Raw genomic sequence first — 17,387 nt, 5'->3', positions numbered from 1 at the left:
GTTCATGCATGTATTTACCTCAGTGAACCGTCGTCGTTCCCTTCATTGGCTGCACAGCTGCCAGCTCCTCCGTCATCTCAAAGTTTTTTTGTTAGTCCACGTACAAAGATGAGTAACTGGGCTGTGTCACGGACATCACAGCTCTCGTCCAGAGCCAAGGAGAAAACGTCAAAATTGTCCACTTTGTTGTGCAGCTGAAGCTCCAGATTCTCGGCGCTGCTCTCCGCCCGCCTCCACAGGGCCACATTAACGAACGCTCCTTTCTTCTCCGGGCATATAAACGCTGCAGAGTCCACCAGACATTCTTTTACAAACTCTCCATCAGGGAATGGCTTACTGTTTTTGGCGATTTTGTAGGATATTAGAAAACTCGTCTTGACTGCTGCATCCTTTGATGTGAGCTTTGGTAAAACAAAGTCATTGCTGCTTTAGCAGTTTAGCTAGCAAACCTTCAGATATCCTCCCCGCTCTGCATCAGTCAAATGTTTGTACTTCTCCGCCATGTTTGGTCTCGTAATGTTGATTCAGATTATAATCCTTGAGCACCGCGATCTGTTCTCCACAAACCAGCCCACAGCTTTACCTCTGACTTCAGTGAAGAAATACTTGGAAGTCCATGCCTTGTTAAAAACTCTGCATTCGGAATCAATCTTTTTGTGCCGTTAGCTGAAATGAAGCTAACCAACAAACCAATCAGCGCATAAACCTTATGCTAAGTACGGAAAGCACGCGCGAAAAAACGGTAACTTAGCAGACCTTTCAAAATAAAAGCAGTGCAGGCGTATTGTTTGCATGTATTGTGACGATATACATTTGCATTGACTTTTAATATTTTCCAACGACCTCATATGGGCCAGTCAGGGTCGTCCGGCGGGCCGGATCTGGTCCGCGGGTCGTAGGATGCCCAGGTCTGAGCTAACACAATGTAGCATTAGAACACAGGAGCGATGGTTGCTGGAAATGTTCCTCTGTACCTCTATGGAGATATTCCATTAAAAATCAGCCATTTCCAGCTAGAATAGTCATTTACCACATTAACAATGTCTAGACTGGATTTCTGATTCATTTAATGTTATCTACATTGAAAAAAAAATGCTTTTCTTTCAAAAATAAGGACATTTCTAAGTGACACTAAACTTTTTTTAACAGTAGTAATACTTATATTTAAATAATGCAAATGACAGAAATGTGCCCTTTCTATCTGTTCTAATAAATAGCGTGCAATAATATAACATTTATTTTGGATCAAACACCAAATTAGTAATGTTTTCGTCATGTAAAAGTTGTTTAAATATGAAGATTTTGAGATGTGGGTGAGAAATAAGTCTTTTGCATGTTTTCCAATTGTTCATACTTCCCAAAAAAAAGTTTGAACTGTAGGATTTGTCAGTTTGCAGTCTTGTCAGTAAGACCAGTCTCACGGTGCAGTCAGAGCCTACGTTGGAACAGACTTTATTTAGCAGATATTTTGGGGATGCAACATACAGCAGCAGCGATACAGAAGAGTCAGTGGTGTTTTAGGCTTTATAGGCTGGAATAAGGGAGGCAGGAGCCACGACGTCCTCACCGCTCACATGGTCAGCTCCTGTGAGAAAGTAGAAGAGAAGATTATTAAAAAGCAATAAAGCAGTGAATGTAACAAATAATGATTACTGCTGCTTTCTTTCATTAAACTAAACTTTGAACCGGCTCCATTTTGCCAGTGATCTTTGAAAAAAAAAAAAAAGCTCAATAATGTTTTACACTACATCAAGAAAATAAAATCATCCGAGTCACTTCATCAACTCCATCCCAGTGTGAGACGCTGCTGCCATCTAGTGGACACCAAGCTGCTCTGATGACCTACACAACTGTAGAGGTTACTCAGTTACTGGGGAGAAATTCTACTTGTCATTTGTCCTCTGCTCTTCCTCCTCCAGCCCTCCATCCCCACACCTTCCCTCCCTGCTCGCTGGCTATGACTCATTATTTTGTTCACCATCTGCCCCCTCCTCCTTCCTCCCTCCTCCTTCCTCACCATGATAGCATTCACAATGTCATTCTTGTTGTGTTTCAGTGCACGGACGGCTTTGGCTCGTGACACGTTGGCCTGAGCCATCACCAGCTCGATGTCCCTCTGCTCCAGACCGCCCTCGTCCACCTAAAGCACGGAAAGACGCACATTTTTAGGCTAACATTGCAATAAGATTGTGCAGATAAGACGTGCTGACAGTAGGCGTCCAGAAACAACAGCCGAGACGATAAGCACCTCCTCTTCCTCCTCTTCACTCTCCTTGATGGTGAGGCTCGGTGGGACAGGTGGAGCTAAAGGAGACGAGGTCACAGGCACCTTGAATTTCTCTGCAGCAGCTTTGTGAGCCTGCTGAGAAAGATCCTCGATCTGAAAAGAGGAAATCAGAGGAGAGTCAGAGGCAGCACTGAACATGTGCAGGAGCTTACAGTATACAGCAGAAGTCAGTACACTCCTGTGCAATATCACTTAAATGTGAATCCAGATTGTCTCACCTCTCAATAATTGCTTCACCTCTAAGTTAAACAGTAGGTGTTTGCTCCTATTTGCAATTATCAATTTACTGTTTAGGCATACTATAATAAAAATGCAGGCCCCACAGCAAGAAGTCAATGGAAAAATAGTTAGTATATCTTTTATTAGTGATATTCCTTTATTTTTTATAACAGACTTAATCTTACTTGCCTTGGAAAATATCACATTTCTAGAGAGATTTTCTGACATTTTTCAGACACTATTCTTTTCAGCTGCTCTTGCTAGAGGGGTTGTGTTGCTCTACAATTCTCTTTGAAATTACCTAACGGAATTCTCTTGGATTCAACTCAGGAAACTTTGCCAGATCATAGTTTTCGCTTTGTTCTTTGAAAAAAAAAAAAAAAACTCTTGTGTGATTTTTATGTGTTGGATGGTTATCATTTTGGAATCTTTCTCTTCTTCAAGCTTCTGCAGGCTGGGAGTCATCTTGCCAGCCAGTATTTTGGTTTATCCTCAGACATACAACTATAAATGTCATCTCCCCATATCATCACACTTCCACCTCTGTTCTTCACTGTCAGGACTATGCATTCACTGTGGTAGTCCTGGTCAGGTTCACACCAAACATCTGAGCCCAGCAAATTAATCATTTGGCCGAAGAATGTGCTCCTAATATTCCTCATGCTTCTTTTCATATTATTTAGTTTAATGTTGCAACGGAAAGGTTTTTGTTCATTCCTTTGGATGCCATCCACAGAGAATGATGTCCTTCATACCGTCTGATCTGTCACAAAAACTCTAATTTTCTTTGATACCACCCATCACAAGTCTGAAGCATGTGTCAATCTGTTTTTCATAGCGAGAGTGTGCAAATATCACACTGTCCATAGGGCCACTGCAGCTCTGATTAGTGGTACTATGGTTTGTTCTGTATCTTCCAGTTAATGCTGCACTTGTGTTCCCTTTGATTTTCCAGTGACTTCTGGTTGGTCACCAATTTTCCATGTAGAGCCATGATGAAGACATGCAAACATTGTTCAACTTATAAATAATATAATTACTGTCAGGAGATACAATGATGAACCATTTGACATTTAAGGGATATTGCACATGGGTCTACTCTCCTCTGTTGTGTACTGTAAATAATAAAGAATAAAGAACGACTTACCTTTGCCTCTCCAAATACAATGTAGATGTCTGATACGGGGCTTTTGAATACATCTGGTCTGCTGATGACAAACAAGATGCTCTTTGACTTCCTGATAGTGATTCTGGTTACACCATGGACTGGCTTCAGACCCAGTTTAGACATGGCCTACATACATATATGGCAGCAGAGAGAGTGAGAATTAGGTACAGAGTTACACAAATTAAATACCTCATTTCACAATCACTGTTAATGTCGTCTTTGACCACTTTATCCATTTAATATGTACTGTACATAGAGCCATATATAGACAGCAGTCTGACCTTGCGGGCCTTCTTCTCACTGCGGCTCTGTTTTGGTCTGTTCAGCCCTTCATCTGCAGAGGAGATAGACTGGAAAAGAAAATCACATACAAGTTACTTTTAAGTTACGCCCACAGTGACATCTCATATACTTTTGTGTTGGTTTCCTTTATGCAGGAGTATAAAAATAGCAATCAGCACAGCATCAGCATCAGCCACAACTGTTAATTTGCAAATATCTAATGGTGGTAGCGCAAGAGAAAAAGAAGTGCACACTGTATTTGTACATAGACATCGTTTATATAAGAATATATTATATTGTATTTGGCCTTTAAAACCTCAAAAACACACAATCCAACCATATAGTGACTCTGGATGTCATTGCATTGATCTCAGCTACTACTGTGAGGAATTTTGGAGTTATTTTTGAGTAAGATAAATATTTTACATCACACATAAAGCACATCTCTAAGGCGGCCTTCTTTCTCCTGCACAATGGTTTCAAAATTTGGAACAACATTTCTCAGAGTGATGCTGAAAAACTAATTCATGAATTTTGTTACTTCTGTTACTGTAATTCCTTATTAATCAGGATGTCTTAATAACTCTCTGAAAAACCTCCCTATTAATCCAAACTGCAGCACTGAGAGAACTGACTGGAACCAGTAAGAGAGATCATATTTCTTACATATTAGCTTCTCTTCACTAGTTCGCTGTAAAACCCTGAATAGAATTTTAAATCCTTCTCCTCACAGACAAAGCCCTTAACGGCAGCTCAATCTTATCTTAAAGACCTTATTGTCCCGTATTATCCTGATATAGCATTCTCAGAGTGCAGGCTTTCTTGTGGTTCCAAGAGTTTCCAGAAGTACTGCAGGACTGCCTATAGGAATACTTCCCATGATGTGCGGCGCACCTCTCCATTTATTGATAATGCACCATTGCATGTCACTAACTTTCTGTCCCCTCTGCCATAGTTTGCAAAGAATATTTGAGTGATTTTCTGATAAACTTTCTAGTTGTCATGCCAACATCTCTACATAACACACTCTATATATATAGCCATTGTCAGGTTGCCAGTGTGTACAGAAAAAAATCCTCCTGATTTGGAAGAATCATTGTGCTGGGATTTTGGGAAAAACAAGTTCCATTTCTCAGCATATTGTCAGCGTAAACTAAATAGAATTTCTTCTGAACAATAGCATGCTACATGTAGTACAATATGCAATATTATAACATTCAATTGTGTCCTCTCATGCTACACTTGCATAAAAGGTATTTATAAAGGTAGTCTCCAATAAAAACACTCGAAAAGACTGACCTGTGGCTCTGATGGTCTCAGTGGTTCTGGTTCTTCCAGCTCAGGCACCGACCCTTCACTCTCAGACTCATTACAGGAAGCCAGTATAGAGCCTACATAAGGACATATTCAGAACGCATATATTTAAGTGAAGTGCATCATATCCTTACTGGCAGAGAAACTAATATCCATGGTAAATGTATCGAGGGCATTAGTGAGTCTATCTCATTAGAGCTACGCTGATAAAGAGTGTTCATTATAAAATCCAATTTCTACATCATATGCAAAGCGCTCGTGGCAACGATAGAAACCTCTTCATCCTTAATTCAAGTAGTGATCTGTCAGACGGTTTAGTTTATATTCAGACACATATAAATGTAACTGTAATGACTGCATGAACAAAACGAAAAAGAAAAGAGGTAGAAACAGAGAAGGACGGGGAGCTGAAGAAATTTAGGGGATTCCTACTCACAGTTGTTTTTGAAGGAGAGGTCGATCTCTTCAGAAATGTTGTGGCTGTGGTTGATTGGACAGCCTGACTGCCTCTCAGGTAGTCTGTGGGTAGAGAAAGGCTGGATTTCCCGTTGATTGGCTATGCCAGACTCATTCTGCAGTGATCCATTTCTGTTTCCTGCAGCTGCTCTGGACTGAGATCTTTGAACATGTCGAGTTAGTCCACTATCATCCTCGCTGTCCGTCTCCTCCTCAGCCAAACTAGGACCTTCAGAAATATCATATTTCAACGTTAGAAAGCTCCTATCTAACTTTACAAGCTCTGAAATCCAACAGAACAGGGGAATATAATGCCCATTTTTCTTTTTATTAACTTTTAAATCCCTTTTACTGGTGCCAAAACTGACTATAGCTTGCATATTTACCTGTGGTACAAATATAATGAGCAAATATCTATTTACTCACCCCTGCATCGGTCTTGTGAGCTCCATGTGTGACCTTGCTTTGTTTGTTTGTGAGACTGGATGGTGGCATTCGCCTGAGACTGTGAATATGACCGAGACTGAGGATGGGAACTAGAGTCTGGAGGACATACTGAGTCTAATGTCCCCGAGCTGGCTGAAGACAACTCCTGGGTAGCTTGGAACAGGCTTAGCGGAATGCCAGTGGAGAATGAGGGCGAAGAGACACTTGTGGCAGGGATACTTGATGTAGAAAAGACATCAGTGACCTCTTGGAGGTTGTTGTTAGGAAGAAATCTGGAATCAGGGGCTCGCTGTGATGTGGGAAAGGTAGTGTGGCACATGGACTGTGAAGTTTGTTGTAGGGCAGAGAGGACAGGTTGGGATTCCTGCACAGGTGTGGGAAGATCATTCTCTGGCTCTGTTGAGGCAAAAGGTAGAGAGGAGGAGGATGAAGAGGAGGAAATAGGAGATGCCGAGGAAGACGGTGGGGTCAGAGAGTATGATATGGTGTTATGGGTAGGTGGGCTGTGGCCTGGGTTTATGTTGTTGTCATTAATGTCCACTGTGAGCCCTCCCTGACTATCAGGCAGTTGTCTGTTATCAAGAACCTCCTGGTTCTGCTGTAAATTTTGGTTCACTGCCATCACAATGTTGAGATTGTCTGGGGTAAGTGTGGCAGAGTTGGAGTGTCCATGGCTGGGAGTTTTGACATCAGGACTGGGACTGTTATTCCCTTGCATCTGTGAACTGGCTTCAACTTTGTTTGTACCGGATGTCCTCTGTTGACAATCAGGCGGTGAAAAGTTGTTGTTGGCACTGCTGCCTTTCTTAGTCTTAGAATTGTCTGAGTTCCCCTTTGACCATCCATCTGCTGTGGTATTTAATGGAACAGAAGGTTTCTTTGAATCGTCTACAGATTCAGGGCTGGAGTCGCCATGACCGCCTGTCTGGGATGCCCTCTGTTTGTTCTTCCCTCTCCTCCCTTTCTTAGCAGCAATCGGTGTATCTGTGCAAAGTCCCCCCTTAGGGGTGTGACATGCAAAGTGCTCTTGGCCATTCTGTGCAGAAGAGGATTTTTTTTCCTTTTTGTTCCTCTTATCTTTATTTTCGCCACTCTTTTTTGCTTTTCCTCCCACTTTCTCTTCCTCATCGTCATCCCCTGAGTTACAAACAACACACTGCTCTCCTCTAAAGGCATCTTTAGTCTTTGGTTCATCAACAATTCTGTCAGTCACAGGACTGACATCGCATTTTCTTTGGCCTTCGGTCTGAGGCTTCACCATGTCTGTTTCTGACGGAGAACCAGTATTTTCCACCTTGTCTTGACTAGCTCTACTTGGTCTGGAATTGTCAGACCTGCATTTAGGAGTGAAGGATCCAAAAGATCCCTGTAGTAAAGAAAATGTTGAATTTGGAGGGATTGTCTGACATTCCGGATTAGTATGACATCTCAATTTATCGAGCGAGTTGAAATGTTTGTTTATTGCATCTGTGTGAGTTTCAACTACTGGCACTGAGATGCCACAGATACCTTCCTTGGAGAATGGTGTCTGCATTATGTCAGATGTCTGGTTTATAGATCTGTCTGTTGGTTCTTGCTCTTTATCAGGAATCACAGCCGAAACCTGAGGTGGCATCTCTTCAAGTGGAATATTAGACACAGACTCTCTAGCACTGACACTCACTTTCTGGTGTCTCACTTCCTCTGATAGAGCATTCAGGCTTCCATATATTCCTACTTCCAAAGAGTCAAAGACAGAGTCATTGTTATTGTTAGAATTCCTCCAAGTGTCTTGTATTTGTGTGTTATCTCCTTCATTGTTTGGGTTTAGATTGCTGACGTCGTCCTCTGGGAATCTGGAACTTCCGTCCTCTCCTCCCCCTGCCTCTGAGATCTCCTCGATGGACTTCCAACGGGCCAAGTTGGACTCAGAAGCTGCCTCTCCGACCAGTTCTTCATCCATTACTTGGTCCTTCCTTCCACACAGACTGTTGTTATCTTCTTCATCCAGAATAGAGCCCAGAACATTGTCATAATTTTTACACACTTCACTGGTCATGTTAGGAACCATCGACGTCTGTGTGCTTTGGCCCTCGGTATCACACATAAGCAGGCTTTCCGTCTCTAACTCGTATCTCTTCCCCAGAGACAAGGAGAGAGACTCACCAGCTCCCCAGACACCAAATTCAGCCCCTGATCCTAAACCAAGACCGAAGCCCAGCCCCATCCTGGCATCACACCAAGCTCCAGCTCCAGGACCAATCTCTCTGCTTGTGTCTGTTTCTGAGTTTTCCCTTTTGGGTGAGATGGCAAGAGGGGAGTGTGGGGATCCGACTGCTCCCAGGATCCCCTCATCGGTACTCAGGGTGTTTTCTCGCAGGTTCTCCTGTGCAGAGTCACCGGGGCAGTGTTCAGGCGTCAGGGCCAGATTGTCACCAAGTTCTGAGATGGCAGAGGCAGAAACGGGGATATTACTGGGGTTGGGGATTGAGTCTTTTGGGCAGGACAGCAGAAGAACGCCTTTATTCAGGTCATTGGTAGCAGTGACCATATTCAGAGAGGGACCGGACTCACTAATTCTGCACTCCATACTCATAGATTCAGCTGAGGCATTGCCATTCTTCTGGTCAAGCTCAGTGTCAGACTGAATACTGGACCTACACATGGCTTCTGCCCCGACAGGCACGTCATATTTACTGGAGAAAGATTTTGATAACACAACTCTACTTGCTCCTACAGTCCTTTGGCTTTCAGAGTGGTAATGACGAGGCTTGATGAGCAATTTAAAAGAGTCTCTCTCTGGTTCTTTTGAGGGCTCTGCTCCTGAACACTCACTTTGTGATTGCAAATCTTGCACTTGGGCCTTTTCCTCAGCTGATTCTTCTGGAAGGACTGAGCTGAACTCCTGCACAGGTGAGACAGATGGAGGAAAAGTTTGGGATTCAGTATCAGGGTCAGGTGAGGCTTGGATGACAACAGGAGGGTTGGAAGAAACAGCATTATCTGTCGTTTCATTCTCATTCCCACTCTTGCTGAGGTTGCTGGAGGATTCTGGATGGCAAGAATTTGCTTCTGAAGGACTCTGCAGTTTCTGGTGATCCACTTGTTTGTCTGTGCTCACTTCTGAAGTTTGTGTCCGCCCTGTTCCATCCATAGATCCCAGTTCAGGGTCTGACTGTGGGTCACCCACAGGTTCTTTATTGTTGCCTTTAGGGTGGACAGCAATGGCTTCAGAAGGACAGGATGTGTTGGGGTGATCCACTTCTATGTCCATGCTCAGTTGTATATGCAAAGGTTCAGTGTGACCTGCTCCAGTGGTAGACATCTGTTCACGTTCTGGTTGGATTTCAGACTGATCGGGTCCGTCTGCTGCTGTGGGCTCTAGTGATTGTGCATGCCTCTCAGTGCTGTATAGACGTTCATCTTCCTCCCCATTATAGGAGGCGGAATCTAATGAGTCATCTGTATCGTCTTGGAAGCAGAAGGATTCATCCAAGCCCTCGTTGATAGATGTTTCTGAGAGTGAATGAAGAAAAGATGCTGAGCTGTCTTCATCTGTAGGATCCTCCACTGCTTTGCTATCACACTCCTCCTCCTCTTCATCGTCATCATCATCATCATCATCCTGCTCTTGTTCTTCCTCCTCTTCCTCTTCTTCTACCACTTTCACTTCTACCTTAGCTTCCTCACCTGCCTCATCATCATGTTTATTATTTTCCTCATCTTCATCACTGTGTGCAGCTCCATTCGCATTGCCATCATCATCATCATAATCGTAATCATCGTCTTCATCATCGTCGTCATCATCATCATCATCTTCAACATCTGCCTCCTCCTCTCCTGCAGCATATGCATCCTTTCCTTCATTTCTGTCATTAACATCTATTTCATTCTCTTCCTCTGTGGGGAACAGCGTGATTTCCATTGAATCAGCCTTAAAGATGAGGCTGGTGTGGAGGGGAAAGGAGATCAGGGAGGCAGGGATCATCCTCTCGTCGTCGGGTATATCGTCAGCACAGGCTGCCTGTGAGAGAATGAAAGAACTGGGGCCAAGGTGGTCAAAAGCTCCAGGACAGAAGGCATCAAAGGGGAGGACAGGTGAGTCAGGGCTAAGGCTGGATGAAGCCATGGTCATGTTCTCTGTGTCAGGGGTCAAGGCAGTGGAGGGACGTTCTGGGTGGCTGTCCATCTGTCCGTAATGTTCCTCTGATATACATGCCTCCAGGTGCAGCCTCAGGCCCGTCTGCATGGGTCTAGAATACTCAGCTCTCCCGGCGCCGGCCTCTTCCAGTGGGCAGAGTGAACTTTCAGACTCTCCCCCATCCTCCTGGGAGTCACTGGTACTGCTGCTTCTTAGAGGGGATGCATCCTCAGTCACCCAGCAAGGACGACAACTTTCTCTTGAAATATTGATCTCTTCCGATTTTAGAGCTTCGTCCTCCTCAAGGATCACCGTGTCTGTTATACCAATCCGGGAATTAAGAACAAAATCTTCAGGATGATACAGGCAGAAGTCTTGAGCTCTTTCCTCCTCCCGTTCTGGTCCTACTCGCCCCTTTTCCTCCCCAACTTCATCTCCAATCTCGGATAAGGAGCTCACAAAGCAAGCAGGGGCCTCCTGTGTTTCTTCTGTGAGGAGAAGGTTGGGGGAAGTGGATGGGGAGGTGGAGGATGTATAAGAGGAGGCCCAGCTGCCTCCCTCTGCTGTGATATAAGAGCCAGAAGGGGAGGTGAGAGGCGAACAGAGGTCCTCGCTGTCAGAGGGAGAGCCAGGGGAGAGAGGGCAGGCTGGCGAGCCCGGATATGAATGATGTTTAAGGTGCGAAGAGCGAGAAGCCATCTTGATCGGGGTGGAAGGGGCGGTATAGTAAAGGTCTGGGTCAAGAGATGAGGGCACGCCCACTCGCAGTGGGTCGACAGTATAGCTGGGCTCAGAGAAGGACAAAGCAACTGGACAGGCAAGCTCAGAACAAGCAAGGGAAGGCACTTCATCTTGAGAGAGGGTCTCGCCCTCTTCCTTGTTGTCTATCAAACTGTCGTCTGTGGTGACTGGCTCTGGGGAGTTAGAGGAAGGGAACAAGGGGTTGTGAAAAGGAAGAGCAGTCGAGGGCTGTACTGTTTCTTTTTGCTGATCCTCCTGTTTTTGAGTGCTTTGGGATTGGTGTTCGTCTTTGCTGGTTTCCAGCTGAGTCTCTTTCGCTTGTGCCTGAGGAGCTGAAAAGCTCGGAATATCTGGCAAAGGGATAGCTTGACCACTTGGTGCAACAAGAGGGTTCCCTTTCTGGATCTCTGTTGTTTTGAGGAGTGTCTCTTGACCCATCACCACCCTGGTGTCAATGGTGTGTGGCTCTTGATAGTCACTCTCCACTTCAGAACCAGTCAGGACCTGGGAATGACACATTATACATTCAAATACAAGTTTATATCAGTATATCACTGAATGCATCTGTTACCATATCTGTTGTATTACTGCAAATATGCTCAAATACACACACCTTTATTCTCTCCATCTTTACAGGAAGGTGGCGGCCACATGGTCCATGACCGCCTAACTTTCCGGACAGTCTGGGTGTGTTGTTGTTGCGATGGTCGGAGCCTTCAGGCTGAGGTCTTGGAGTCCCAGAGGAGCTGGGTGTCACGTGAAACAGTCGCGGTCCAAACGGAGAAGTGCATGCTGGGAGTAGCTTCTGTGGAGTGCTGGGAGAAGGACTGGAACCGCTGTCACTTGGCGAGGAGCCACTGTCACTCGGTGTGGAGTCAGTAGACGGGTGTCTGGTCATGTCTGGAAATAGAATAAAATGTAAAACAACATTTTAAGTAAAGGGAAGGAGCAGTCACATCAAAATCCCCATTTAAAAAAAAAGATTGGGTACTTATGTTAAATTAGCAAGAAATGAGCTCAACCAAGCTGACAGAATTATCTTAGAACCACGACAGTAGGCATGATATGTCAGGCTATGCCTCCTTTATTGTACAATAATAGACTTTGTATCTCCTTAATTGAACTTCGCTTTTCTTATCGCACACACTACAGAGAGCAGCAAAATGTCAGTGAAATGCCAGTCAGTAAATACAACAAATATCTCTCAGCTCAACACCGACACTGCAATTGCCTTTGGAGAGAAAAACAATTGCCAGGCCTGAAAATGCAGATGATAGATGTTTCTCTTTAGATGTTTTCTTGAAAAGAGCTTAGAACAGAATAATCCTGCCTGCAGATGTCCTCCATTATGCTGGTTTCTCTACAGACTCAACAGTATTCTTTACCTCTGCAAGTCTAAATGTCTCTCTTTCTCTTTCTGTATTAAACCTCCCAATCCTAAAAGCTGGTGTAGGTTTGAAAAGCACGTTATCGTTGAAAAGCATCTTTTAAAAACAGTGCACCATTTACCAGAGCTACAAAGTGTAAAAACAGAATGGATCACAGAATTTTCAACTCTCCGATGGTCTATGAACCTAAAAAATAACCATAATAATAATTTAAAATTGCAGTATTTTATCTCATTTAAATAAATTGCCAAAAATAAAGTGACTGTCGCAACCAAAATGTGTAAAAAATAAAAAATTCCATGTTTCTCAGCAAAATTGGGAAGCTATGAGTGACTCAGCTGTGAGCAACAGTCCCACGACAAAAATTCAGGGACTTTTCAGGTCAACTGTGTTTACATGAAGCCAAATGGAGATGCCAAGAGAGACTGAAGAGGAAAACAAAACATGCTGGATCAATAAAATAAAAGCAACATGGCTCACAAGCAGTATACAGATGACCACGTTTCCATTAAGTTATTGGAGGATACATTCAGCATGGTGAAACACCTTCTGAGATTTGGCACCAATCAAGGAATATGGGGGACTTTTAGATAAAGCTTGCACCTACTGATTTTACAGTTTTTTTAAAAAAAAATAAATCGAGAATTGCAATGTTTCTTTTATGATTTATGGCATTTTAACTCTGTCATGCTGCACAGAACACATTTCTGAGTTCCCTCTACTTCTAACCATGTTTGTTCTGTTTCCACACAGTTGCAGGACTTCAAATTGCAGTGAAAAATGAGTCTAAGGGAGCAAAGAAATGGCCAGAAACTGCTTGGAGTTCAGAGTGTTACATACACAATTACACAATTAGCCACAGGCAAAGGGAGCTGCTGTTGAAGTACAAAGCTCTCTGTCCTCTTCTAGATCATGCTATCGTCTCGTATCATCATCCGTGACCAGAAATGGAGAAATCATTGAGATGAAATGACAGGATGAGTGAAGGAAAATGGGTCAAGGGGTGAGTGGAGGGAGTCTTGTGTATGAGCAAGAAAGAAGGAAATAGATGAAATAAAAGACTGTATTCATCATCCGTCTCACTTCCACTTATCGTCTTCAATGATTTTTCCTGCACTGATTGATTATCACAACACAAAACTATACATTCACCGCCATATCCCCAGAAGATGCGCTGTAAGCCGTTCTTTACAACACACACAGCCAAGAACAGAACCTTCATTTGCTTCCTTAACTGGGCCATTGCCACGGTGACCTCAATCCACATGCTGATTGGCCGTTACAGCACACAAGTGGCTCAGCTCAGTGCCAGCCACAAAACGCTCACAGGAAACATCACATCCACTCTCTGTTCTGCTGCTCCGTCTTTACGTCACTCCCTCAAATTATCTCTAAACCTTCTCCGGTTTAGTCCTCTCCTTGGCTGTATAAAGCAGGACTTCCAAGTGACTCATTGGTTCTGTCATTTATTTATTTATTTCTCCTCTGTGCTTCTCCTTCCTCGTCGCTGCTGCTGCTGCTGTCCTGCCCTGCCCTGCCCTGCCCTGCCCTGCCCTGCCCGGGGTAGAAGCAGATGCAAGCATCAGCACTTAGCAGGCCTGCCTTGATCACTGCCCCAGTAATAAGCCCAAGGTGTGTTTGTGTGCTGAGTCATGCATCAAAGACTAGTCAGAGGGATGCACAGCAAAGCATGCACAAAAAGGCAACCCCTGTGCTACAGTTTAATGTACAGTGCAGTCGAGTAGCTGACTGTTTCGTCCTGCAGGGCCCGACAAAAACACACCAAGGTAGAAAAATACGAACTACAGAACTACGGTTTGGCTCTCCTGCTATATAATCCAATGTCATAATACATCTGCCCAGCCCTGGAGTCCCGTCTGGGGCAGTAAAATCGAGCGCCTGGCTTGCCGTATGAGCAGCAGGCCGCATTTAAGCATACTGGAGCTGCGTCACAGAGGCTGCAGAGCTGGACTGCCACCCCCAAAGGAGAGCCTCTATTTCAGCTGCTGCTCAGGTTGAGCCATGAAAGAGATACCCCACCACTGCCATATGCTGCTTTGTCTTTCTCTGACTCCCAATTGCATACACACACATTTATATACAATATCTATGCATATGTACATACACATACATGCCAAGAGGACCAAAACTAGATCAGACAAAGGATAAAGTTAAAGCAGAATTGTAAAATATGTCCAGGCGAGGAGGCAGGGAACTTTCTCTGCAGCTCAATTTCCGACTTCATGGGCAATATCTGACAATTTTCTGTTTTATCAAGCAACAAAAACAAACGCCTCCGTTCCTGTGGGACTGTGTTTTTGTGTGCTGTGCCATGCTGCTGTGTCATGTTCCTGTTGAGGCTGGGGGAAGGGAGGAGCTACTCCATGCTGCTCGCTAAAAAAAAAAACTGATGTGGAGATGAGGATGCGGATGTGGCGTGAAGATGAAGGGTTACTGGGAATGAGGGAGGTCGAGTTTAGGGTGGAGGGATCTGCAAATTACAGAAAGGTTTTGGAAGCAAATTTTAAGAGAGGTTAAAATAGAAAAAGGTGAGGTGAGAGTTGCTGGACTCAGATTGCACATAAACAGAGTTGGAGCAGTTAATAACCTCCTAATATTCTCAGTATCATCTGTCATCTGCTTGATATCATCTACATGGTCTACATAATCCACAATCTCTCTCCTGTGTCCATCCCCAAACCATCCCCAGAGGTCCTACCTGGTCCAGGGAGCCCCGTCTCCTCGGTCCCCTGCTCCGGATGCTTGTCGGCGGGGACGGATCTGTGAGTGCTCTCCCCCGGCATGCTCCTCGCTGGCTCTCTGTGGCTCTGACGCAACAATAAACCATACAGCCGGAACAGACAAGGTGAAGAGGGAGAGAGTGTGAGAGGGAGAAAGAAGAAGAAGAAGAAGAAGAAGGATGGGGAGGGGGATGTGAATGCTCAGCGAACCAGCTCTCAGATCTCCCCTGCAGCACGTGTCTGTCTATATGAGAGTGTGTTTGTGTGTGAGACAGAATGAGGCAGACGGACAGCGAAGGAGGCAGAGATGGGAGTGGAGGTTGGTCTTCTTTCTGTGGTGCAGGACAGTGATGCTGCTGTTGTGGGCGTGTGTTTTAGAGCCTCATGATCATCTGAATATATGTGTGTGTGTGTGTGTGTGTGTGTGTGTGTGTGTGTGTGTGTGTGTGTGTGTGTGTGTGTGTGTGAGTGCAGAATCTGAGCTGCAGTATTCTCTCTCTTGATGCCCAGTTCCTGCTTTCCTCCCTCCCTCCTCCCATTCTCCCTCTTTCTCTCGCCCTCTTTTTCACCCCCCTCCGTTCGCTCCCAGCCAAGCCATGACTGGATCGTGGGAGATGATGTCAGCAGATTTCTGCCGAGCTCTCAGTGCTGCCGCCAACCTTGAAGGAAAGGACCAGTACTGCAAAAACAAGAGGGAGATGATGGGGATGAGAGAGGGGATTCAAGGAAAACAAAACAGAGAGGGGGGAAACTGAAACACAGAGAATCAGAAAGGGCAGAAGTGAAACCGAAAAGTGAGCTGCTAATTATACCTCCCTGCCTCCTGCTCTTATTACATCCCGCAGGATTCAGCAGGGAGACGTTTCCCCTGAAGGCAACCGGAGCATCTGTTTCTGCCTCCATCTTCAGCTCTCAACCTTGTTTGGCTCATTTTCAGACACGGGGTGATTTAAAGTGCATTACACAGATAAAGACAAACAACAGAATGGCATTCAAAAACAAAAGCAGCAAAACTCAGCATAGAATAAATTAGATTTTTTGGAGAAAAAAAAAGGTTTTTACCTGTACAGATTGTCAATGCTTTCTGAAATTAACAGATAATCATTTTTTAAAAATACAGAAAAAATATATTAATTCTAGTGGTGGGACACGATTTAAAAATTTAATCTAATTAATTACAGGCTTTGTAATTAATTAATTGCAATTAATTGCAGCTTTGTCAAACAGCAATATTTGACACAATAAGTGAAGTTTTTTCAATTCAAATAAAATTGTGGTTGACAGCTGAATCGATGAATAGACATATTCGTGTTTATAATTTAAAATTTATGTTAAAAAAAGGAAAATGGGACATATAGAAAAAAGTGATTTTAGATATTTTTGTTGTTTAGGTTATTCCTCCTCCAAGGAGGCAGAGCCTCGACGGAGTAAAAACTTAAACCACAAAAATGTTTCATTTCTATTTATCTGCATTTTTCATCTGTCTGCTACATTCACAGATTACTGCAAATCTAAGTACAATTATAGCGATTTTATTCAACATTTTAAGACTTTCTGTAAACTCAAGCATTGTCTAGAAAAGTGGTCTATTATGGGATGGCTACACCATTAGCATGACTCGTAGCTAACATTAGCTCTGGTGCTAACAGCAACATGTTTTACATTGAGGTGATACCGTCGGCTTGAAGTGCTGCAGTGATCAGAAAACTCTTTGTTGTACAATTTGCACACAACCAGGCTTTTATCCAAGCTGCCATCGGGAAGATTTTTAAGACGAGCTCAAGCTCGTCTTCCTTCACTGTTCACCAGTGCCTGACTTCACTCAGTACTTCCTGTGCTTCTTCTTCATGGCTGCAAACAGACTTTAGGTTCATTACCGCCACCTACTGGGCTGGAGTGTTCATCAGAGTTACCGGTGTGCCAGAAATGAGGGAACTGAGGAGGATGGGACGAAGTGCGTTGTTATTCTTAATGTGTTAATTAACGCGTTATTTTCGCTGTAATGAATTAAAAATTTATTTGATTATTTATTAGAATTGAATGGAATTGAATTAAATTATTTGAAATAAAGATTATCTGTTATTTTACAGTTTTATTCCTGCTTAGTAAAATCACAGCAAAAAAAAAAAAAAAAGATATTCATTTACATGTTAAACATAAAGAAAAAGTTAAAGAATCAGGCCAAAGCTGTACATCATATCAACATCAAAAATAAGTATTTTTA

At 43.7% G+C, this 17,387-nt stretch overlaps 1 protein-coding gene across 2 annotated transcripts; it reads right to left on the bottom strand.

Moving 5' to 3' along the window:
• Positions 1–1,428: 1,428 nt before the first annotated feature.
• Positions 1,429–16,976, bottom strand: nacad (NAC alpha domain containing). 2 transcript variants are annotated; one of them, XM_055013766.1, is made up of 11 exons: positions 15,976–16,976; positions 15,142–15,842; positions 11,648–11,934; positions 6,153–11,538; positions 5,707–5,955; positions 5,256–5,347; positions 3,956–4,024; positions 3,654–3,800; positions 2,249–2,380; positions 2,018–2,140; positions 1,429–1,585 (listed from the first exon to the last, which is right to left on the bottom strand). In XM_055013766.1, the coding sequence occupies exons 2-11, from the start codon at positions 15,224–15,226 to the stop codon at positions 1,571–1,573; spliced, it is 6,585 nt and encodes a 2,194-aa protein (XP_054869741.1). In that variant the 5' UTR covers positions 15,227–15,842; positions 15,976–16,976; the 3' UTR covers positions 1,429–1,570. The 2 variants fall into 2 exon arrangements, with proteins under 2 accessions (XP_054869741.1, XP_023132920.2); XM_023277152.3 differs by having other exon boundaries at positions 15,142–16,976.
• Between the last annotated feature and the right edge of the window lie 411 nt (positions 16,977–17,387).

This window comes from Amphiprion ocellaris, chromosome 9 (assembly GCF_022539595.1).
Source record: "Amphiprion ocellaris isolate individual 3 ecotype Okinawa chromosome 9, ASM2253959v1, whole genome shotgun sequence".
Lineage (NCBI taxonomy): Eukaryota > Metazoa > Chordata > Actinopteri > Pomacentridae > Amphiprion > Amphiprion ocellaris.
This window is presented reverse-complemented; position numbering and strand designations above follow the sequence as displayed.

Excerpts from the sequence above, each read along its gene's own strand:
- nacad (XM_023277152.3), bottom strand. The coding sequence starts at position 15,226 with ATGCCGGGGGAGAGCACTCACAGATCCGTCCCCGCCGACAAGCATCCG. Across the intron at positions 5,956-6,152 it reads CTCACAAGACCGATGCAGGG|GTCCTAGTTTGGCTGAGGAG; the intron begins GTGAGTAAATAG and ends ATATTTCTGAAG. Across the intron at positions 5,348-5,706 it reads CCTCTCCTTCAAAAACAACT|GCTCTATACTGGCTTCCTGT; the intron begins GTGAGTAGGAAT and ends GTCCTTATGTAG.